We start from the raw sequence: 24,571 nt of genomic DNA on the forward strand, positions 1-24,571 counted from the left end.
TCTGTCCCCACTTAGCGGGGGCACCAGGCAACTGCCTGGTTTGCCTGGTGGCCCCACTAGACGCATGGTTCGGAATGCATACAGGCGTTTGTGGTTATACTGGCTTCAAAACATCAAATCGAGTTTAGCTATCTTCCTGGTTTATTTTATTTTTTGGTGGAGCTTCTGCCTGTGTTATTGCGTGAACACCGGTTTAATTAAGATCGACAGTTTGTCAAGATTTACAGTTCCCTGACCAAGTCAGCAAACGAACGTCTTCGCGAATAATGTGTTATTTTTAGAGTTTTTACTCAAACGATCCCAATAATTTTCAAATCCACGCGCATCTCCAGGTGTGTTTGTTTTTTTTCCTTAGCGCACCAGCACCTTTCAGCCGCAAGAGAGCGCCATCTTTTCCGCACGCACGCCTCCGCGCACGCGCCCAGCTAGCTGTAACCGGCTAGCCCCGTAGAGTTGACACCCTTCCCCGACAAAACCCCCCTCGGCAGCGGCTGCGCTGCAACCGTCGACATGGCAAGGAAATATCGCAGTTCCTTAAAAAAAGATGAACATCTTCCAAAGCGTTTGGAATGAGTAAGTAATAGAAGGTTTTTTTTTATCTAATTATGTTTATTTTTCTTCCGTTCCCGATGCGTAAAGTCGGAATGCTAGCTTGGGTTTGTTCGTTAGCATGTTAGCATTATTACCATCCAGTCGGACTGTTTTTATTTGTATACTTTGTACCCCAATGCGTGAAAAAAACACTTAAATGTTGTTTATAAATAATTATTTTACACCGGTTTGGATGCGCGGTGTCCTTATGTTACATAATCCTACGACTGACTTTTCGCGTTTACGTCCGCGTTTCTACAGTATAAGTCAACATTGACGACATAGAAAACGTCAGAACGTGATGTAATCAATTATGTCATAACCCTTGCGATGAGATATTTCATATTCTTGATCAAGCAAGTTGTCAATGAACGCTGGATCGCGTAGCCACCCTTAGCTTAGCATTGCTAAGCAGTAAGCTTTTGCAAGACCACCCCCTCCTTCGAAAGTCAGCTGAGCTTTCTATCAGAACCCCCCTGGTAGGTACGTGTGCCACGAGAGACACGACAGAAGACACCTGCAGCCTACAATCAAAGACGCCTTGCAGCTTCATGCCACTTTAATTCTAGTGGCAAACGTCAGCGACACAACAAGTTGGGGGGCAGCGTAGACAAGCCGTTAGCTAATTCCTGCACCCTTTGTCCAGAGCCTCAGTGGCGAGCCGCACGATTAACTAGGCCACATAAGAAGTTGTTTTGCTCACGAATCTGTTGTTATTATATCTCCGGTTAGGACTTGGACACTTGATTACTTCTATAGCTTTTGTTTGGATTGAAAGCTAAATCGAGACTGTAAACAAATACTTGAAAGCTAGGATTTACAAAATAAATGTGAGTATGGATTATTGGTTGTTGTAGTTAGACTTTGCTATGTTCATATTTCATATATCTTCTCTTATATTGGAAATACGTTGATTTCACTATTTTTGCATTTTTAAGGCCAGTCTACAAGCACTACATTGTGAATATTTGAATACAGGACTCACAGGAAAAGGGAATTATGTGACAAGTTCTTTATTTTCTGTAATGCAAAAAAGTTATATCATCTATGTTCATGACAAATTAACTGAAATATTCCAAGTCTTTTGTTATTTTGATGTTGCTGATAATGGCGAAAACCCAAATAACCCATTTCAATATAATGAAATCATAAATGTCATTAAAAAGTATACAGTATTCTTGTACTGTTAGCCATGATTGTTTGTTTTTATACTGTATTGCGTATAATGGCAAAAACTATAAGACTTGCAATATTTCCGTTAATTTGTAATGAATCCAGAATGCATGACATTTTTGTTATTAATGTTTTAGTATTGCTCAATTCATATATAAAAAAAATAGAATATGATGAAAAGTAGTTTCCTTTTTTCATTTTATAGATCGTCCTGTTAGAATAAGAATGCAATTTTGCTTTAGGCTTGCAATATTTAATTTAATTTGTAATAAATCTACAGTTCATATCATTTTTGTTTTTGCTATCTTGTAATATTGCAGATTATCGGGAAAAAATCAAATATCTCGTTTTAAAATATTAGAATAGGATAAAGTATCATAGTAGTCTGTAGGCCATAGTCAGCAATATTTCAATGCTAAAGTCTTGCAGTATTTCAGTTGATCTGTAATGAATCTAGAATGTATGACATGTTTCATATAGTTAAATTACAGAAGATGCATAACGTAATCGCAAAACTCAGATTTTCTGAGAGTCCTATATTTATCGCAGAATTTTTTTAATGTTATTTTTCTGTTTTAAGTCTTTAATTACACATTTATCCTGTAATACATCGTCTAGTCTCGATGTAATCAATGTTCACTCTGCTGTTATCAATGATTATAGAAATTCTAAAACATTTTTCTTCTTTCTTTTCCAGTATTCATCGTGTGATGTGACCCCAAATCCACAATGTGTGAGGACATTTAGTTCGGAAGAAAGCAATTTTTGATTCCAGTGGAATCTTACATATATTATTATTATTATTATATTTTTTTCTGTGTCAATAGTTTATACACACTTGCACGCACTCGTCCCCACCCACATCTAATCATGCCAGTTCAAGCACCACAGTGGACAGAGTTCCTGCTCTGTCCCATCTGCACACAGACATTTGAGGAGACTGTTAGGCGGCCCATCAGTTTGGGCTGCGGACACACCGTCTGCAAGATGTGCCTGAACAAGCTGCACCGAAAGGCCTGTCCCTTCGACCAGACGGCCATCAGCACCGACATCGAACAGCTGCCTGTCAACACGGCCCTGCTGCAACTGGTGGGAGGCCAGGTGAGACACATTTTCTTTTTTTATTGCAGAAGTAAAATACACTTTCCGGCCCAAAAAATAGGGTATGTATTAAAAAGAGGGCCAGCACGGCGGCGCAGTGGTTAGCGAGTGTGCGGCACAATTCTGAGGTCATGCAATCGAACCTCCTGTGTGGAGTTTTGAATGTTCTCCCCATGCTTGCGTGGGTTTCCTCCGGACACTCCAGTTTCCTCCCACATTCCAAAAAACATGCATGTCAGGTTAATTGGCCAGTCCAAATTGTCCCTAGGTGTGAATGAGCGAGCAAATTGCCTGTCCCTGTGTGCCCTGTGACTGGCTGGCAACCAGTTCAGGGTGTCCCCTGCCCACTGCCCGAAGATAGCTGGGATGGGCTCCAGCACCCCCGCGACCCTACTGTGCAGATGATGGATGGATGGATTAAAAAGGGTTACGCAATATAGCACAAAAATCTGCAACCCTTTTCAGCTTGAATCGCATCATTCACATTAAAAAATGTGTGAGTGATATGGCACAAAAATTGGTCTGGATGGCAACAATTTCAAATAGTAAAACAAAAAAATTAGGGGTGCGCTTTATATAGGAGTATGCGTTATGTATGTCAAATGCTAACATTACCTGATACGTAACAAAGTTTGCGTAATTCAACATACTCTATTTTCTGCCCTTCATTTAAAGATTTAGCACTTTAATGATTAACTAATCCAAAAATTTTATTGCCCATCTAAAAAACCTTCGTAATATTACATTTACTGCAGCTTGATTAAACAAATCTAATCGTTTGGATGAATCTTTATTGAAGAAACAAATTGGTGTTTTATTTTGACAATCGACATTGAAATATATTATGCAGATACATTTGCAATCTTGACAAGGGGCTAATTGATTAGTGGGACAACTTATCTTGCGACTTTTTGTTTACCACAAAATATTTCTATTTCTTCAGTTATGTTGGTCGCTCAAACGTTGTGCATACGTTTTCCTTAAGACGCTCGCTTGATTAAAATTCTTAAAATGATCCATCTTTTTTGGTGGGACAATATTCAGCTGTGATCAAAACATGAAGCAGCGAGGCCAAGGCAAACAAACAAATCAACTATGGAACTGCAATTATATCCACTCTCAAATGTACCCACATTTCCTCTTTGAAAGAATAAAAAGTCCACAAAAACATTACAAAAGGGACATTAATGATTCAACACCATGATGTCAAAACGTGTCACACGCCGGTGACGTCACATTTTGGTTCCCGCCGTGATTGGTCAAATGAGCCTTCTGTGGCATACACTAAATAAGTTGCCGCTGTGTCCAAACACCTCAAGTATTTAAAAAAATCCTTCCATAAAATATTTTTCTTGCTAGAAATTCCCCTTGGTTTTTCCATTTCTAATCACTAGTATGAAGCAGTTCAACGCTAACAAGCTGTCTTTAAAAATGGTAAAACTATTCGTAAGTGTTTAGGCATAGAAATAGTGAGGTCACAGTCAAACAAGGACTTATCAGATTTAGTTTTTAGGTATTACAGTATTTAGGAATGTTCTAAGACAGTTGCTGTCTCACATAAAGTCAAACAATCACTGAATAGTAACACTTTGCTATTGCTCTAGAGTCCGTTGTTTTTTTTCTCCCCATACATAAAAACCGGGACTACACTAACCCAGTATTAATACATTTTATGAAGAACACTCAAAACTAAAGCATTTAGAATACTCTTATTGTAAACCAAAACATACACAAACATATATTTCAGACTTTGGAACATTCATAATTGAAATAGCTACGTAAGTTAATGTCTAAAATAAAAAGCATTATGGCACAATTGCTAAAACATGTTGCTGGTAGATAGCACAAAACCATGTTTTAAACAAAATTCATTTTCTAAATTTGTAGAGAAGTCCTTGACTGTTGTCACACGTTTTACTTCTGGCTGTCTCCTTTTTATACCCATAAAACAAAAAAAAACTTGGCTAAAAATAAAAGTTCCCGTGTAGTCACAAAAAGCTGCGCCACATACTAAAAAAAACATCTTAAAATGTAAGCTTTTTTAAAAATATTGTTTTCACATCCCAAAACCCTGCACAACCGGCTAATTACAAACGCATGTAATACATTTTTGCCTCCAAGTAACAGGCTGTCCTATTTTGGAAAGGTTTCAGTTTGCTGTAACCCTTATAGGACCAGTGCAATGAAACATTGATGGATATTTTGATATGGTATAATGCTTGATTATTTTTAGCATGATCTAATTCGGGCCTCGAATTGGAAGCGGCACTGACGTTAGGCGAATGGAAATAGAAACCGCCCTTAGTTAACCATATGGTATTTGTTCACATAATAATGACAGTTGAGTGATTGGCAAATGTGATAAAGTCATATTGCTCTGATGATTTGAGAACCTTCTTATTCATTTATTTTTATTTTTTTCTAACACCGACGCTCCAGTACACACTGTACTAATGTGAGACCGAAGCTCCTTTTCTGTATGAATTATTCTGTCACATTAATTAGGACAATTTCAGTAGATGCCAGAGGTATGACATTAATCTGTTCTGAGGTGGGGATTGCAAAGTGAAATTGTCGTATGGCAGGGGTTAAAAGGTATGGTAATGATCTGATTTCATTCAACAGTCTATAGTAAGGCATACTCGTGTGTAATATACATAGGGATCAGAATTTTCCGCGGATCCGCGGATTTCCGCTGTTTTTGAACCCCAAAGGTCATTCCCGTAAATCGTCTAAATTCGATGAGAAAATATTTTTGGGGGTGAGGTATGATACGTGACTGTTTCATCACCCCAAGTTAGCAGTTAGAGATCGCGAGAAAAATCGGCAAAAAGAAGCGCAGCGCATTAGATCTATAACACACAACAAATAGATCGACTCCTACCATTGGTCGATAGGTTCGCTGATAACCAATCAGCGGAGCTTTTGTTCAGAGCATTGGCTTTCTCAAACATGGCGCTCCTTCCGGTCTTTTCAAACGGTGAAATGAGTGTTTGAAAAAGTAAATATGAAAATACTAAGAAAAGAAGACGAGGCTTTTGTCTCCGAGATTGATAAACGAATCAAGAATAAATTGAAGTGGTCATGGCTGGCGAAGACTGTCACAGACTGACATGTATTTTCTTTAAGCATGTTCAGTTTGTGCATTCTATTTTCAAATTAATGATGAATGGTTATTAATGTATATATTTTCATATATATTGTTGATTAGTAGCTAAATACAAGGTCCATCTTCATCATCAAAACACAACAACAATGGTGATGGTTGTAACATTGTAATCCCCCAATTGTTTTAAACATCTTAAAACTGAAAAAAATACATGGTTTCTGTTTTGTTGGATTTAATTCATTCTAGTGCAATTTTCGCATAGCAAATAAGATAAATGCCGTTGGCTTCGGGTGGGTTTGCCCCCCTGAGCCCCCCACCGGGCTCCGCCCTGGACCTGGCCGGGGCCTGCGGCCCCTGGACCCTGGCTATTTCAGCTGAAAATGAAAATCTCCATTCTGATCCCTGTATACATGCATATGATATATAAATATTGTCATGCTCTTAGACATAGTTGTTGCTTTTATTGCCTTTTCATTCTTAATAATGGTGACGATTAATAATACATTTATGAAACACTATAAATTAAGAGACTTATTCAAAATTTTATAATGGTCTCGATTGTCGTCGGTTTACAATCATTTTCCCCTCGTGAGGGTAATAATGTTTCTTATTGCTTTGTTTCCATTGTTATAATGTTTTTACTTTTCCTTTTGGCATTACTGCAAGTTTTTGGACCGCTAGCTCAACACATTATTTACCATGATGTTCTAAACTAAATGAAGGGAAAGGTGTTACGGGAGTTAGTTCAGCCAACAGCAAATTTGCATCTTGAAGATGCCCTGACGCAAACCAATACTAGACCATCATCTTGTATGATGTCGACCTTATAGATGTATAAGACACGTAACTCGCTGTCATACACACAAACACTGCAAAGTTGAATTTTTATACGTTTTTGGGCATGCAAAAAAAACTTGATGTCATGTGGTGGGGGAAAAATGCTGTAATCAAGGAGTTTAAAGACATCATATTTCACATTATAATGTGAAAATATCCTAAGCTAGGCACGTCATAACTCAGGAGTTTTCTGTATATTTCTTTTAATGCCCTCAGTTGCAATGAAACTGTTTCACTGAAAGCCTTCTGCTCCTGAAACTTTTTTCTCTTCCGTCACGATGTGCAGGTTCCAAAGGCTCAGCCAGTTGCCTTGATTAGCAGTCCTGAGGACTCGCAGCATTATGATGAGGCCAGGCAGTGCGTGGAGGAGCTGGCTCTCTACCTGAAACCTCTCAGCAACACAAGAGGTACAAAAATAATGGCTTCTCTCGGATCTTGTATCGTATGGTCCAGACTGTACCGCGTTATTCAGATTTGAAATCCAATAGTGGTACAATATAATGATTGGAGTCTTCAGCCCATTGTACATTTTTCTTTCTCCAGTGTGGTCGAGCCGAATGCCCAGTAGCTTACTCAGTGCAATTAACGCACGTGATAAAGGAATTCAACATTCGTGGTCGCCAGGCAGCGATTAATTTGGGTACACGCTGGCTAACATGGCGGGTGTGTTTTTTGATGAGTTAATCATGGGCACGTCAGCCAGATGTTATTCCTCTAAAGTACAACTACAAACAATTAACGATTATGTAACTGTAAATATTTGCTTGTCAATGGCTGTTGACAGCTTGGCTCTTCGAAGCAATAAAAGCAAAAATAACAGTCGATTCTTGACTGTTGGCATTATGATAGTCATCTGATTGCATTCAAATGCCTTGTTTTTGTACAATTTTGCACACCCCTCATTGTCATACTTTCCGAGCAGATTGTCAGACAATGACTCGTCAAGCAGATTGTCTGACAATGAGTGGAAGTTTGAAGCGTCTTGTTAATGACTAATGATCCTGTGAAACCTAATTCAGAGTTCAAATGTAAGAGCCTGACAAGCACCATAAAAACAAACATGTAGAGTCTTTGGAAAGTACACGTGCAAAGACCAAATTAGTGAGCATCACGTATTGTGAACAATGAGAAATATAGTTTGGTCTTGGCGTCTCTGAATTAATCTGTCTCTCCAGGGGTCGGTCTGAGCAGCACAGCCCAAAGCATGCTGAGTCGGCCCATGCAAAGGAAACTTGTCACCCTGGTCCACTGCCAGCTGGTGGAGGAGGAGGGCCGGGTCCGAGCCATGAGGGCTGCCCGCTCTCTGGGTGAGCGAACGGTCACCGAGCTCATCTTGCAGCACCAGAACCCCCAGCAGTTGTCCTCCAATCTCTGGGCTGCTGTCCGTGCACGCGGATGCCAGTTTCTTGGCCCAGGTCAGTCCCCTCAATTGTCTTCTCTTCACCTGTATGTACTTCTGCTAAATTGCCTACAAATTTTCCCAGCAATGCAAGAAGAGGCTCTTAAGTTGGTCCTTCTTGCACTTGAAGATGGCTCAGCACTCTCTAGGAAGGTTTTAGTCCTTTTTGTTGTCCAGAGGCTCGAACCTCGTTTTCCACAGGCCTCCAAGACGAGCATAGGCCACGTCGTGCAGCTTCTCTACAGGGCCTCCTGCTTCAAGGTATGCCAGAAGAACCATTAATAAGTGTCTTTGGTTGAGGTGTCATTCTTTGCTTTGGTACTTTTTTTTGCAATCATACACGCATGTTTTTGCTCAGGTAACCAAACGTGACGAAGATTCATCCCTCATGCAACTAAAGGAGGAGTTCCGTACTTACGAGGCTCTGCGGCGCGAGCACGATTCTCAGATTGTGCAAATTGCCATGGAGGGCGGTTTGCGAATTGCACCAGACCAATGGTCTTCTCTGTTATATGGGGATCAGTCCCACAAGTCACATATGCAGTCCATCATAGATAAGGTAAGATACAAAAATAACATTTGCCCCATGACATTTTTAGTGAGATCGTCAGTTTTTAGTGTTGTTTTCTTTAATCTAATATTGGCGAGCAGCTTCTATTTTCAACTTTAAAACAAGTCTTAAAGTAATCACATTGCTATGTGGTTTGTGAGGATCTACTGTGCTTTCCAAAAATACAAGTTCTTGTTCAGTACAAGAACAGAGCGGGAGTAGTAATAACAAGTACCATTGTCAATGTTTCATTTTATGTCTTAATCTTCTGTGGGGAGAAAACTGATTGTAAAATAGTAAACTAGTCTATAGCGGGTACCAAAAATATTTGACAAACCTAAACCAGGGGTGAGCGAACTTTCAGTTGGCATACCGGAAAATATTGATTAGATATTCTTTATCTGACGATACAGTTTTGAATCTGATACCTGGAAATTACACAAGTATAAAATATGATATGGTAGTATTTTTTCATATCATTGCTGCTATTTAAAAAGGCGTTTCTCAATTTTTGGGAGTTTGAGGAGTTTGTTTATTTTTACTTATCTCATTGAACATTTCATTCATACAAAAAGAAAAGAGAAAACAAGTATTTGTACAATAGCAGCAATGATATGCATTTATGAATTAACATCTACACATACATCTTATATTTTATGTATTTGTTATGAGATGACGTAATCGAATTAGTTTTAAAAATATAAATAATGAATAAAAAGAAGGTAAATACAGACAAATCTAGCCAGCTAAGCTATTTGAATGTCAGCTTTGAGTATTGTGAATTCTTCATGAAAAATATATTTCTTATTGAGGGACATGAGTGGCAGAAAATCAAAGCATTATTCTACCGATTTCTATACTTTATACTTTTATTTATTTTTAACAATTTTTATCAGGTGGGCCAGATTAATAAGCCTGAAGGGGCATATGTGGCCTGCGAGCTCTAGTTTCCCTTCCCTGCCCTAGACACTAATTTTGGGAAACATACAATAAGGGTGAAAATAGCTTTTCTCTACGCTTTCCAAGGTGTGTTGGGTAAGGTGGCTCATGAAGTATAAAATCACTGCTGTGTTTACTCCATGCTTTCCTATCACTTACATAGCTGCAGACCCCAGCATCCTTTGCCCAGAGCGTCCAAGAGCTGACGATCGCCCTGCAGAGGACTGGAGACCCAGCCAACCTCAACAGGCTGCGCCCTCACCTCGAACTGCTTGCCAACATCGATCCCAGCCCTGGTAAGAAGGAGGCCAGTGTAGCGAGACAAAAAAAGTTGGCCTCAAGTTGCTAAGAACTGTTCAAGTATGAAATTGCAATATTGAAACATTATCCCTGCCTTGCTCTCTTCACACTCAGACGCTCCCCCTCCCACATGGGAGCAGCTTGAGAAGGGCTTGGTGGCAGTGAAGACAGTCGTGCACGGCCTGGTGGATTTCATACAGAACCACAGCAAGAAAGGAGCAGACCCTCAACAGGTGGGGGCCTCTGTAGGTTAACAAAGCAGACATTGGTTGTTTTTCACTCATAGTAACAGACATGTTATATGTAGCCTCCTCAGCACAGCAAATACAAGACATACATGTGCCGAGACATGAAACTGAAAGGAGGCTGCCCTCGAGGAGCGAGCTGTACCTTTGCTCACTCTCAGGAAGAACTAGAAAAGCAAGTCTCAATAATGTTGAACTTGGCGGTCCCACAAAGAGGGCCACATCTAAACTCCTGTTTTGTTATGTTTTTAACTCGTTAGGTATCGGAAAATGAACAAGCGCTTGGCAGCTCGTCTCCCAGGATCTGGGGGGCCAGAAGAAGGCCTTCCCCTTGACGTGGCGATGACCAGAAAGCCTTCACCCCTCACTAACGGAAGTATTGCAACCACACTGCCCCAGCTCATCGCACGTGGCACAGACGCGGTCCATTATGAACTTCTGCGGAAGCCCTTAAAAATGGATGGAGGAAGTCCAAGTGTTCCTGGATCACCACCTGATCTGTGAGTAAAGAAATTAAATATTACTGTTCATATCTATCAAGATAGCTCTGACAAATTGTCAGTTGAGTGTTAAGCTCAACCTTTTTGTGTTTTGTCACTGGCTTAGTAATTTGACGTGCTCTCATTAATTGTTGGAAAACATTTTAGAAAAGGATACTTATTCTCATAACATTTCAGTAGTCAGGTTTAGATGGAACATTGAGTTATTTCTGATCCATATTTGCGAGGTCACCTGCTCACCAATCATGTGTACATCCGCTGCTGCTTTAAACAAATGAACTCTACGCAACCGTGGGACACACGAAGCGTGGTCACATGATTTATTAGAATAGTCTTTCTTTGTCACACTTTTTGACAGTTCTATTGTTTTCATTGACGCTAGAGCTGGATTAAAACAAGAACTTTGAATCAATTATCACCCATGCAGATCCTGTAATATGATAGTATTAATACGTTTTGAAGGAATTTCTTGATGAAAACAACAAGTAATTTAAAACAAGTTAGACAAGCCTCAAAATGAGGACATCACCACATATTTGCGTCAGAATGGAGAATACGAAACTCCTCATTCCGAATGAACTGCATGATGTTACTTATTTAGATCGTCAAAAGAAATAGACTTGTATATATCCAACATTGTGATTCGGAACGGAATTCCATTTGGGAACAGCCTTTTCATTCTAATTGAGGTTTTTTGGGGAGTTTCATTCCATTTGGTTGTTCGGATTCGTCCTAAACAGAAAACATAGCTCTATGTGAACCAGCTATTCGGTGAGCGAACAAGCCTAGTCCATGTTTCAGAAATTAACAACCGCTCGAAGGATTGTGTTTCGGACTTTCAATAAAAAAATTTGGCTTGTCAACCAAGTACTAAGTTGCCTCCAAGCATAATGATGTTACTCATCGGTATGAAATTCCACTAAATGGTGCCAGAACTCTGGCAAAACTTACAGTTCTAATAGACATTACTTTTAATATCATGACAACTATATATTTTGGCAATTTAAGTATTACAGTATCACAATAGTGCATCAATTGTTAAATCTCTAGTCTTATTGGCACATAGTGTTTAGGTTTAGGTTAGTTGATTAGCTTCCGTCAACTAAGCAAGACGAAAGTACAGGACATGGTTAAGTGAATGCTAAAACCTAAACTAGTTTGGGTTGCAGTCGAAGCAAACTAAAATAAGCAACAAAGCAAAAGGGGCTCGGATTAGGTAAGATTGGGCTTAAAAAAATCAAGCCTGACTCGGCCCGAGGGTATAAAAGCCCACACCAGCCCAAGCCGCCAATTAATTTGCTTTGAGGGACCGAGCCTGGAGCAAATTTGAATTGAGTGGTTTTGGCCGAATCCGCACATATCTTCGCCATGCGCCCACTTCTCTGTCCAAAAATGTTGCTGAGCGCATGCTCGTCAGTGCACGGTTCCTCCACAAAGAAAAATAAATAAACAGATTAAAAAATTAAGCCAGCGAGAGAAAAACCCGCCCAGAACCTGAAATATGATTAACATTTTAGGCCCGACCTGAAATATGGGCGGCGTTTGAGCTTGGGCCCAAGATGTTACCTGTCGCTCGGATCTATAGACAACAATCTATATATGAAAAAAAAAACATGCAAACGGGTGCAACAATATTTTAACTATTTTGCATGTAGTTGTTTTTTTTTTTTTAACAAAAAAGTGAAGTATTTGAGCCTCCTAACTAATTAATTCCACACATGCTTTCCGTATATTTTTGTTTCAAAATTCACGACCATCCAGTGCAGCTCCACACATGTTGTACCGTACCATTTATGAATTGAAAAAAAAGTCACTCTGGTAATTTGAATTTTTTGAGAGCAAAAATAAAAACAAAAAATCTACAAAACCAGTCTTCATAATACTTGTTCATTAGCCAAAGCATTATATCAATTTTGATTCAAAGCTTTGATTTTGTTAGTCTGGACCCCATGCCCAAGACCGGTATGCCTCTTCCACCTCATCACATGGCCCACCCGCGGATGGCTCCCGATCATCTTTCTGGTGTGAAGCAAATGCCTATCGCCCGGGGTTCACCCATGTATCCCCAGCAGCAACTCACTGAAATGTTTTATTCTGACACGCGCCATCCACCCTCCGCTTCTCAGTATGAGCCCTCACAGTATGCACCAGGTACGTCTCAGCAAAAATTGCCCATGCACATCTGCCTTCTGAAAGTTGACATTTTTCTTTTTTTTTTTTCAGGTTACCCCTACCAACAACCACCGCAGTATGTTTCACGGGACTACATGCGGAACCCTCCGCCCCCGAGCGAGTCGGTACCCGCTTACCACGACCCGTACCCGTATCCTGAACGCCCATACCAGGCCCACCACTCCGGTCCCCCTTTTTCTTACCCGCACCCATCACACCGACATGGGACCTACGCTGGCCCTCCCCCTCCCCCACAGCCTTACCCATCTCAGAGGGACGGCCTGGTCAGGATAGGCTCCACTGCGCTGGATGTCCCCCCACAATCCACCGGGCAACCTAACTCCATTTACCATCCGGAGCCCAGTGTGCGGGATCGATACCCACCAGAAGGCTACTACCCACCTGGAGCCCATTCACAACCAATGAGGACTTATGTCAAGGTATTTTCTTTTTTTACCTTTATCAAAAATATATTTAGGCCTATTGTGAGTGCTCTTTGGAGTTCTTTATATTATTATATTATGCACTGTATATGTAGATCACATTTTTCTAAATTGATTTATTCTTTGAGAATTCGCAAATTTAAAGTCATGAGTCTTTCCTCAAATCAAATAGTTTTAATATAAAGTTTTGGATCACCAAATAATTTAGTCACACTGACGATTTGTATTTTATACACGGCAATGATTTTAAATCTTCAATAATAGACGTTTTCACGAAGAGATTAAAATCTCACTTTACTCTCTCTTTGTTACCTTGTTGCAGCCCAGTCTGGATTATCTCCACCGCCGGCGCCTTGAACTCCTCTCCCAACTGGAGGAAAGGAAAGTCATCTCCCCTCCGCCTTTTGCTGCCTCGCCCACTCTGTCGCACCCGTTTCCCAGCGAATATCCTCCCGAGGTCGGCAACCTGATGCTTCTCCTATTTTTTTCCCTGGACAGCTATAAAGAATTATGTAATCATTGATTTGAATTTTGTGCTTCTGTCTTCAGTATGGAGACGAGAGCTCCAGTAGCATGGGAAAATGTAGAGAGCCAGACTACGCTGGCCAATACTCCCCCTGGTCCTGTGACACCATTAGCTCCTACATTGGCACCAAGGACGCCAAACCCAAAGATGTTATGGCACCTGGTGCCATGGACATGATGGTGAGTTTAAATCGAAAAGCTGTGTATAGTAGAACCCCGGGATACTAGATGAATCCGTATGAGTCGATGGGTCGAGAGGTGAAATTGCCGTTTGGCGAGGATAAAAGCTTATGATAATTAACTAATGTGTCCTGAACCCCCAATATACAATATTTTTTCCCAAGCTTTTAACCCGGCGGTTTATGCAATGATGCGGTTAATTTATGCATTTTTTTTGTAACTGTCGCCAGGGTTTCCCGAGCAGTACAGGTAAAAGTGAGACATGTGGAATATGTGTCGAAGAAGGCTCAAGTTTATTGTAATTTTGTGCTTTGTGCATGAATAAAACTAGCATGAACAGACCCTCATAATGGAAAAGGTGTAAATTGAAAGAGGAGTTCTAACTACCATTATTGGGAATAATTTTACGAGTCTGTTTATTTGTAAACCGAAATAATGTGGCGAAACAAATGGATTATAAGAAGAGACGTCCAACGAAGCAGAAATGATGAAGGCGGATTCCTATTTATTGTATCTGTCGGCATTGTCGTGCGTTTCAGATGGTGAGTTACCTCGGCTATATAGTTGCTTCAGACTGATCCTGATGTTTTAGTGATGAGTATATCTTGAATCCCAAGCGTTTGCACTTTCCATTGCTATGTGGCATGGTGTATTTTATTGACTGGTGACATCGTACAGACACATACTTGTTAAGTCTGGCGGCCCACCGGCAGGCTGTTGGAGCATTAAGGTTCCGTATATTACTAAAACTCTTTCAGTGTACCGTTTTTCTTTGTAAATATCTCAAGTTTCAATGTGGGCACTTGCAGTTCATACACAGGTGAGGCCTATGTATATACAAAATGTTTTTTCCTTCGAAAATGTACTGGGTGCGGCTTACAGTCTAACATTTACGGTACTTGTTAAGCATTGGTAACTTGGATTTAGTATGTGTACATGAATAATATGAATTATACATAAAAAGGAAAAATTAAAATCTTTATCTGTGGTGTGACCTGATTTGAGCTGATACAGTGGATGCGGAGTAGGGAAGAGACTGCAAATTCAAATGAGACTATAACTTGTGAATATCGTCATGCTCTTAGGAGATGTAATTGCTTTAATCGCTGCCTTATACGTAATAATTTCTCAGATTGTCGATTGGTTACGGCCATATTCCTTAAGGTCACAATGAGTGCACCTTTTCGTATCTTTTTATCTCAAGCATCTTTTACATCGTTATATTGTTTCTCCTTTTAATTATTGCAAGGCTTAGGACCCCATAGATAAAAAAAAATAGTTTGTTGCACAAGATTCTGAACTGGATGAAGAAAGAAAAACAGCATTGTTGGAGGGAGTTAGCCAGTTTCATATCGGCAGGTTGCATACCTATTGCCTACCAGCAATCCTGTATGACCTTAGCAAATAGCAAACAGGCATCTTAGAAACGTATGGGGCACGTAATTTGGCCAAACACTGTAAAGTTTGATATTTTTAAGTTTTTGGGCACTTCTTGTTGATGTAGTTTGGTAGGGGAAAAGCTGTAACAAGGACCGAAAAAATATAATAGTCTACATTGTTACATGAAAATATTGTAAGAATCAGTACAACGTAACTCGGAGGTATCTCACTAGTTGCGTTACTGACCATGATGTCTCTTCTTAGAATGTGGACGCCAAAGTTTTGAGGGAACCATCTTTGGAAGCCCCTCGGAGGGGTGCCGAAGTCAAGGACGACGACCCCATCATTCCCTTTGGTCCCCAGCCCACTGTTTCACGCTTTGGCGCCATATCCCGTACCTCAAAGTCAGGATACCAGACCGGCCCCGTCCAAGCCATGGTCTCGGCGCCACAGAATCCAAACTCTAAACACATGTCAATAGCCGGTACAGAAAACAAACTATTTTTACTCTATACATACTCATGCTGTCATGACTAAATTTAATTCCTGGCAGAATACACGTATGGAAGCCATGCCGGATGGGGCTCAACCTCCTACGCTTCCCACCAGACAGCCCAGGACAGAGAACAGCTGAAGATCGAGCTGCAGCAGGTCAACCAGCAGATCAGCCAACAGACGCAGTTGCATAGCATGGAGGTATGTAAATTAGCAAAAAACCTTTGGTCATGATTACTTTTGAGGAATGGTCAATTGTTATAAATGTTCAGTAGCTGCAGCTCAAGTTTGTGTACATTTATTTTTTATTTCCATTTCTTTCATTTTTATCCCTGTCAGCCTATTGCTCCCCTTATTAATGATTACATTTTCCTTTAATAAGCAATAACAAACCTTACAAACACGACTTTAAACCCATCTACTCAAGTAAGACAGACTATGTAGAATAAAAACCAAGCTATTTTTTGTAAATAAGTTTATTCAACAAACAACACAATTATTTCAGCTTCTTGTTTTTTTCTCCTGCCTTGCAGTACATAGTGTTAATCATAGATCTATTAACACCATGTATGTCATTCATTATGCATAGCGGTCCACTACCAGAAACTATCACATCCCTTTCAAATGTAATGCAGAACGAAAATAAGAACCTTTTTGTTTAAAATGTAATATATCACATTTACCAGAAAAAGGGAAGAGATTCCCTTTTTGTCGACCTCATCCTTGAATTCCTCTAGTCAGTAGTTTCATGCTTACTTTCACGATTGTAACTGGTGGATTCTTCGAATACATAACAAACGCTTGACTTCGAAAGACACAAAAACGGATGTAACATGACGCGCATTTCATGCTTTATTGAAAAGTCCGCAATATGGGCAAAAAACAATTGCTTGATCAAGGATAACATGCTTTTGTACTTTGACAATACCAATTTATGATCGCCTTGTTGTCCGCTACCAGTGACAAAGACGATCCGGATACTGTATGAATTAAATTGGCAAGACAAGATGGAAAAAGGTGTTTTTAAAAAAATATTCCATACAAAAATTTTTATACACCCTACGCAACTTGAAATGTATATAAAATACAGGGGAAACCTATGAGTTGGCATTATGCTTTGGGAGTAACAAAATACATGAATGGTGTTAGAAAGTAATCGTAATTACATGGTGTTACGTAATATAAATACAAAAAAAGTAATTCTATTCCGTAACATTTACAGAAAAAAATACATCATATTTATATACATTTTGTTAAAATAAGGATTATTTTGTTGTAAAACATTTTATTTAATTTTTTTTACATATACACAACGCTCCAATCGATGAGTTTGTATCATTTATATCACTGACACTAGAGACAGAAATTACACAAGACGTGTGCAGCCGGCCAACTCATATAATGTATTCTAGGTAAAAATAACTTGTCTGTATTTTCATTTTAGCACTCTTTTCGTTGGAATTGATTCAAACCGCAGTTTCGTGATACTCCTAGTACTTGCGTGTCTGCGTATAGGTGTGCTAGGGATGTGTTAGGGGACATTTAGTCAATGATTGATTGGCTTTTTTGTATTTTAAAGTAATTTGGTGTTCAAAATAACTGTATTGTTCTACTGTGAGAATGTTTTACTTAGCCTAGTATTTCCGAATATTGTCAAGAGGTTTGTGATCCCCACTTCAAACAGTTTAAACTTGAACTTGGGCACCACACTTTGTAAATTGAGAAAGGGAACTCCTTGTATGTTTAAAACCATAATGGATTCTTAATGTTATCTTAACGTAAACTAAAACAGCATATTTTGTCTGCCATGTGAAATAAATTATACTACATGGTGAAAATATGAGCACCTTTTTGTAGGACTACAAGCAATAACCAGACCTTGGTTTCCTGCAATTATTTTTTTAAGGTTACATTGTTCATTTATCTTAAACTTCCGTAATCATATTAATATAATATTTATTGTCTTTTATTAATGGTTAGTATTTGAGTTAATATAATGGTATTTGGACTACGTTACTGATTACAATTTTCAACAGGTAACTAGTAACTGTATTGGATTACATTTTTAAAGCAACCCTTCCAACCCTGGTTGACAGATTTTTATGTTTTTAACTGATTGGCAATAGATGTCAACGATAGTGAAAGAGTTAAGTTCTCTACACGTCAACATAAATTTCATGACTTGCATGATTTTTGGAGTTCCAATTTGATGAGGGTGGAATGAAAATCATGTGACATTTGAAACTGTTTGTGTCGTCGACAGTCGGCCAGTAACTCTTTGCTGCTGCAGAGAGAAGCCAGTGCCTTAACAGGCCCGCCAGTGAGCAGCAGCCAAGTTCAGGCTGCAAGCGCTCAGTCCCAGCAGCCCCCCAAGTGGCCAACAGCAGGGGCCGGCGCTGGGGTGGTCTCCAGTGAACAGCTAAGCCTGGAGCTCCACCAAGTTGAGAGAGAGATTGGCAAACGCACCCGGGAAATGGCTATGGTGAGCGGACGATATATTCTTTATCATGTTGACTGTAGATAAGTTGTTGATTTAATGCTAATTGATAGCTTCATTGTCATTGTGCAACCATTCCAAGTTCTTTTTAATGGAAGGGAAGAAATCATTTTTTAAAATAGTACATCCAGGGTTTTTTCGATTGATTTTTCACGATATATTTTGGGCAAGCAGGATCTTCAGTGTAATTATAAAGATGGTTTTGTCAGTTTATTAACTTAATTTTTTTTCATATTTTTGATCCCAGGAAAACCAAGTATCTCACGAGGTCCAGCAGTACAAGATGAAAGCAGCGGAGAACGGACAACCTGAGCACAAGGCTCAACTAGAAGAAATCTCCCTTGCTCTCGGGTATGTTCAAGAGCTTTTTTAAAAATATATATTTTTTTCAAGACTTCATGAAAGAAAATGGGGCTGAACCCAAAAAATAATTAAAAGGAAACATAAACCCTTATTTTGCACTGATGTGCTATACAAGTATCCAATATAGAATGGTATATACTGTAACTGACAAGCATATGACTAGATGCTATTTTAAGAGTTTTATTCATTACATTTTCTCAAAACAACAAAATAAGTATTTAGGTGTTAGACAGTTATACACATTCAGTAAAACTGTTGAGTTAGTAAATACAAATAACCAGCAGGTTCATTCAACTTTCAGTAAACCAGCTGCCTATAATGGAAAATTATAAAGTATTTGCTGCATTGAACACTCCTTCTGTTAAATACATGCATATGTGCATATTTTAGCTTTTAATGGAGTTCAAGATAATTATTACAGAAAGGTAATTGTGCAGTAGTTGGCACTGTCTAAATCAGGGGTAGGCAACCACAAATGTTAAAAGAGCCATATTAGACCAAAAAATAAATGCAATGCATGCTGTATGCATTAAGTTTTCTGGCACTGAATGTCATTTATTTGCTTTTCAGTGTTGTTGTCTGCATTATTTCACTTTTTTCTTGAAGTCTGCAAATAGGTGTTTTGATATCTTCTGTTCTTCCTAACGTTGTTACCATCTGTAAACGATTTTCCCCACTTTATCATTTCCTGGGTTGCAACAAAACTCGCAGCACTGGTGTTGCTTGGAGGTGTAATCCACTTCTTAAATCTGTTTTTGAGCTCATCTATTTTTACTCTAGAAGTGATGCAATCACACTTTCTCTCACTTCCAACTAAGTACTCTGATGCAAATGTAGCCTTCTTACCCTGGAAGGTTCCTTCCACATAACTTCTCTGTACAGAGCAAATATTCAGCCAATCTATGCATTGACAATGAATGCAAATAATTCGGTCTAAGGAAAGGTTAAATACTGTGTTCTCAGTTATATTTCCTTAAAACCCTTCAGATCCATGGCCAATTTGTTAAAAACAGCCGCCTGCCTTGTTGGGCCACAGCTAAGAACAGTGGAGAGAGTGACAGAGATGGAGAGAGAGGAAAAGAGACAAAAAAAGGAACAATGCAGCGTAGATTAGCTTGTAGCTTGTGAACTCGCACCATGTCCTTGTCGAAATGAAATATTAATTCCACGTAATTTTACAGCACTGAAAAACGTTAAAGGTGTTTGTCATGTTTATCTCCCTTCAGAAACCATATTGAAATGAAATATATTTTCCTCTCCAATCTTTTTAAGGTTTAAACATTTTGGGGAGAGCGGCCGGGAGATGCTCCTCAGCGCTAAAGACGCGTGTTGCAAAACCCCGGTCTAAGGCAACAAACGAGTCACATTCACATATTCAAAGTAAAAAAAAGAATAATAATTTGCAGTTCACAGCTTAGTGCCACTCACTTGACTTTAGGCAAGAAGGGACTCGTTTCTGAATAAAAACGGCTCAACAAGTAAGACCTGTATTCTTAGCATGTAAACAATAGGCAAAGTCAGGCCAGCGGCCAACGTTAATGTAGAGAAAAGAAAGAGGGACACGTCAACACTTGAGAAAATGTCTTTTTGGTAAAACTTGACAAAGCTCCTGTTTTGACAGCATCCTCTATCGTTTTCGTGAGCAAAATTCAAAGTAAGCAGCTGTGTCGTAGACAAACTTACCCCTACCCGTAAAAGCCAGCTTCACACAGCTCACCTCACCTTAGGCATGATGTCTCCACCAAATAGTTATTTTGGAAAGGTATTTTTCTGTATATATTTTTCCTTTAGGCCTAAACTAAAAAAAAAATTGGGTCAAATTTCAGTGCTAAAAATGTTCTGCATCCTAATCGTTTTTGTATTTCTGTGAACTACCCTTACGGTGTGGTGTTTTCTCTCACAGCGAGGTGTCGAACGGCTCCAGCAATTTGCCCGAAGGCGCGGTTGGCGGAAGCATGCTTTCGCTGACGAGCAAGACGTCGACGATGAGCTTGTGTTCCGACCCGGTCGGCGCCGGCTCTGAAATGCAGAAGAACGGAGTCGTCCATTCCTGCTCTTAAGCAGTACACACACTTCCATGCACACATGCACCCAGAAGATGCTCTGTGGAAAAAAAGCATGCACGGGCATACACACACAGAGCAGTATCTGCCGTGATATGAATTCTTTCTTTTTGTTCTGTGAATGAGCTTTTTTGGTTTTATTTGAAATGACTTCCCTTGCCTGGAAACCAGGGCCAACGATAACCTTTCTTTTTGTGTGTGTGTGTTTTTTTTTGTTCTTATTTCCCCACATTTTTTCCCTTCAAATTTCTAGATGGCTCACATTCAGGAAGAGGAACAAGGGTGGTGATGGTGACAGTGACACAAAAAAGAAACCCCCCGCCCCAATCCCTTCTCACATTTAAGGTTCTGATCACATGCCGTGCAAAAAAATATAACGGTTACACAGTACGCATGGAGGAGACTGCAGGAAGCCAGCAAGTCAGCCCCCTCCCCAAAAATTGTATTAATAAAAAAAAAGTGGTTGCACAAATCCAGATGGCCTGGGAAGGAAAAGCGTGCCACAAGAAGCATGTTTTATTTTGATTATTTTAAAAAATGAATGCATTTTTTTAGGATGGACTACATAAATGCTGATGTCTTTTTTTGCATACAAAACAGCAGTTTATTAAATATTGAATGGAAGCATTCTGTTTTAAAGATTGCAACTTTCTTGATAAGGGAATGTGCTTCTTCCTCACACATGTAAAAAACAATCAGCTGTGGCCCAACTCCTGCATCAGGTTGACGAGCTTTTCCCTCCTCAGAGCAGAAAAAAACAAAAAAAACTCCCTATTGGGATTATCTGGTCATGTGCTTGCATGACTTCTATGAAGTTGCCTTCCCTTTTTCAGTTTTTTTTTTCTTACAATTTTGGAGGGGGGTGTCACAGTCTTGGCCTAGAAACGACGATTCCAACTGATTCACTATCTTGGGGGCGTCTCATCCCGGCGCTGTCATCATCACCACCAGGCGAGTGGAGCCGAGCGCCCCGTCGTCCCCCCCGCTTTTAACGGCTGCATTTATCGTTTAGGTACACAGCTCACTTATACATACCAGTATGTATACATACATTTAATATACTAAAGCACTATTAACGTGCCACCTCTTATTCTACTCGCTCAGCATTTATATTAAATGATCTCTACCTTAGTTTCAGCAAGATGTTTATTCTTTTGGGGGGTTTTTATTTGAATTTTTTGGGAGGGGTTGGTTTTTATCGTTTCGTTTTCTGTCCACTGGTTGCCAACACAGACGTTATCCTTTCCCAGACGAAGGACATTCTGTGCGCATTTGATGTGTGTTCACTTAAATCTTTTTGTGTTCAAACAAAGATAAGACTATGCTTCCGAAGAAGACAAAAAATAACTTTTTGTGGGGTCGGGGTGGGTTGGAAATGTTTTTGGGAGACTTTAATGGAGCTCTGTGTGTATGTGTGCGCGTGTTGTATCGTAGATAGAAAAAAAAATACAGAGGCTTATTTTCGCACCCTGTCGTTTTCTTTTGCCCTCAGGTTGTGCTGTAATGGGTGAAGATGAGGGCGTTAACCCGCCCACTTAACTCATTCACTGCCATCTCAGAAATAAATTGACCTTGGTAGTGGTCTATAACAACTTTAAATATTCACAAAATTGACTTCAAGTCCTGCTTCTTTACCTTGTTTTCATTTAAACGTGATAAACAAGGCGTTTGTAATCAAGTTTTGCGTTACCAACGACGTCAGTTGCGGTCAGTGGTAGCCAATGAGTCCGTAGTCCTCTTGACCAGTATACAACTAAGGACCTTGGCTGCAAACAGCTTAAAATATTTACAGAATTGAATTCAAGGTCCACATTTTTGTTATTTGTTTTTACTTAATGTACACACTATGACGTCAGCAGTCATCTTTAGCAGCAAACTATGTCAGTATTTTTTGGAAGCCAAGGACTTATGACATCAATACATGTCCCTGGCAGTGGACTAATGACGTCAGTTGTCTTAAAGTCAAAAATTTATAGTAGTCTTGAGTGGCGAAAGATTTATGACGTCAGTATTCATTTTCGGCAGCTAAGGACTTATGACACCAATAGGTGTCTTTGGCAATGAACGGTTAATGACCATCTTGAATGGGACTTTTTTTTTAAAGTTTTGCTAGATTCATGACGTCACTAGTCGTCTTTAGCAACGAACGACTTATGACGTCAAGAGTCTTTGTTACCCAACTGATGACGTTTTTGGCAGACAATGACATCGGTAGTTTTTGAAAGCAAATAATATCTGGATAGCAATTGTCTTTGAACACAATTTGTGACGTCTCTGTTTCGAACAATTTATGACAAGTAGTCAGCCTAAGCAAGGAACAATTTATAACTCTAATAGTTGTCTTTTGCAGTGGACAATTTATGATGTCAGTATTTGTCTTTTACAGGGTTTTTATCATTTTTTTTTGTTTTGCAAGATTTTTAATTTCAGTACTTGTTTGGCAGCAAACGACCCTTGAAACCTTTAAATAATGTTTACACGATAAACAGGACTTTTTTTTCTTAATTTTCAGTTTTGTGAGATTTATGACATCAGTAATCATCATTGGCAGTGAACAACTGAAGCTTGTTTTGTTTTTGTTTGTTCTCTTAAATTTTCTGAGATTATGACATCAATCTTTCGCATCTTATGATGCAAGGATATCACTAGTGGCAGTGAATGACTTAAGATTTTTTTCCCAAATGTAAACAGTACAAATGGGCGTTTTCAAGTAAAGCGAGACTTCTATAGTCATCTTTGGCAGTGAATGACTGAGAAGATATTTTGATATTTTTTTTGATAATGTAAACATGATAAATGGGGCTGTTTTCTTCTTTTGAAAAAGGTTTTGTCACACTTATAGCAGTCGTTGTCTTTGGCAGCAATTGACATTTCTTTTCATATTTTTTTTAACCATCTTAAAAAAAATATATTTTTGCTTTCAAGGAAATGTTCTCGGCCTAGCTTAGTCAATTGTTGGTCGTTTCTCCTCCTTGACCCCGCTAGTCTTAATCAGAATACTTAAGTGACATTCACAGTATTCAATTTTTTTTCTCACTGTCACTTTATCAAGTGCGAGTCAACCAAAAAAGTTAACGGATTGAGTTTTAGCCCCCAAAATATTTTTTTAAATGCATTTTATTTCCCTCTGTTACTGCTGTCGAGGTTTGCATTTTATTTTCCCGACTTTACGGGCAAGTTAATTTTTTTTATGATTGCTTCCCTTATTAAGAAAAAAAGAAAAACAACAAAAAAATCTCTTAAATTAAGGTACAGGTTTAATTTCCGCTTGATAAAAAAGGTTTTATATGTATATTATACTCCATTTAAGGAATGTTCTAGAATTATCTTCCTCCAATGTGGATGTAGCCATTACGACGCCATTTTTTTGACTTTGTAAGAGAATTCACTGTGTGAAAATTGGTTTGCGTTTTTGTATAATACAATCTGCTTTTTTTGTTTGTTTGATACGAGCAAGAGGTCAAACTGGAAGTTTGAGGAATGAGGGAGAGAAAAAAAACCTGTGAAATTTGACACAAATGTAACTTATGTACTACAGTGATTCCGAGTTTAGGGGGGAAAGATTAAACGAGATTGCTAACTCTTGAGTGGTGTTTTTCTTTTATTATCAATACATGATGAGACATTTTCTATCCAAATAGAAACCAAACGCGGTCAATAATCATTAAAGCTTCATGACATACTCAGGTGCCATTTAGTTTAGTTTGAG

At 39.1% G+C, this 24,571-nt stretch overlaps 1 protein-coding gene across 5 annotated transcripts; it reads left to right on the forward strand.

Annotated features, from left to right (window-relative positions):
* The first annotated feature begins 424 nt into the window (after positions 1-424).
* rc3h1b (ring finger and CCCH-type domains 1b) lies at positions 425-24,449 on the forward strand. 5 transcript variants are annotated; one of them, XM_088346310.1, is made up of 20 exons: positions 425-573; positions 2,462-2,497; positions 2,592-2,865; positions 7,098-7,218; positions 7,987-8,226; positions 8,296-8,471; positions 8,569-8,769; positions 9,863-9,995; positions 10,114-10,232; positions 10,307-10,419; positions 10,505-10,744; positions 12,684-12,895; positions 12,968-13,356; positions 13,682-13,816; positions 13,909-14,064; positions 15,709-15,928; positions 15,998-16,140; positions 18,203-18,421; positions 18,684-18,787; positions 20,703-24,449. In XM_088346310.1, the coding sequence occupies exons 3-20, from the start codon at positions 2,635-2,637 to the stop codon at positions 20,857-20,859; spliced, it is 3,309 nt and encodes a 1,102-aa protein (XP_088202436.1). In that variant the 5' UTR covers positions 425-573; positions 2,462-2,497; positions 2,592-2,634; the 3' UTR covers positions 20,860-24,449. The 5 variants fall into 5 exon arrangements, with proteins under 5 accessions (XP_088202436.1, XP_088202410.1, XP_088202444.1 ...); XM_088346301.1 differs by lacking the exon at positions 425-573 and adding an exon at positions 940-1,421; XM_088346284.1 differs by having other exon boundaries at positions 2,462-2,865.
* Positions 24,450-24,571: the final 122 nt, after the last annotated feature.

The sequence above is a fragment of the Urocampus carinirostris genome, chromosome 1 (genome assembly GCF_059441175.1).
Source record: "Urocampus carinirostris isolate Australia breed hairy pipefish chromosome 1, RoL_Ucar_1.0, whole genome shotgun sequence".
Lineage (NCBI taxonomy): Eukaryota > Metazoa > Chordata > Actinopteri > Syngnathiformes > Syngnathidae > Urocampus > Urocampus carinirostris.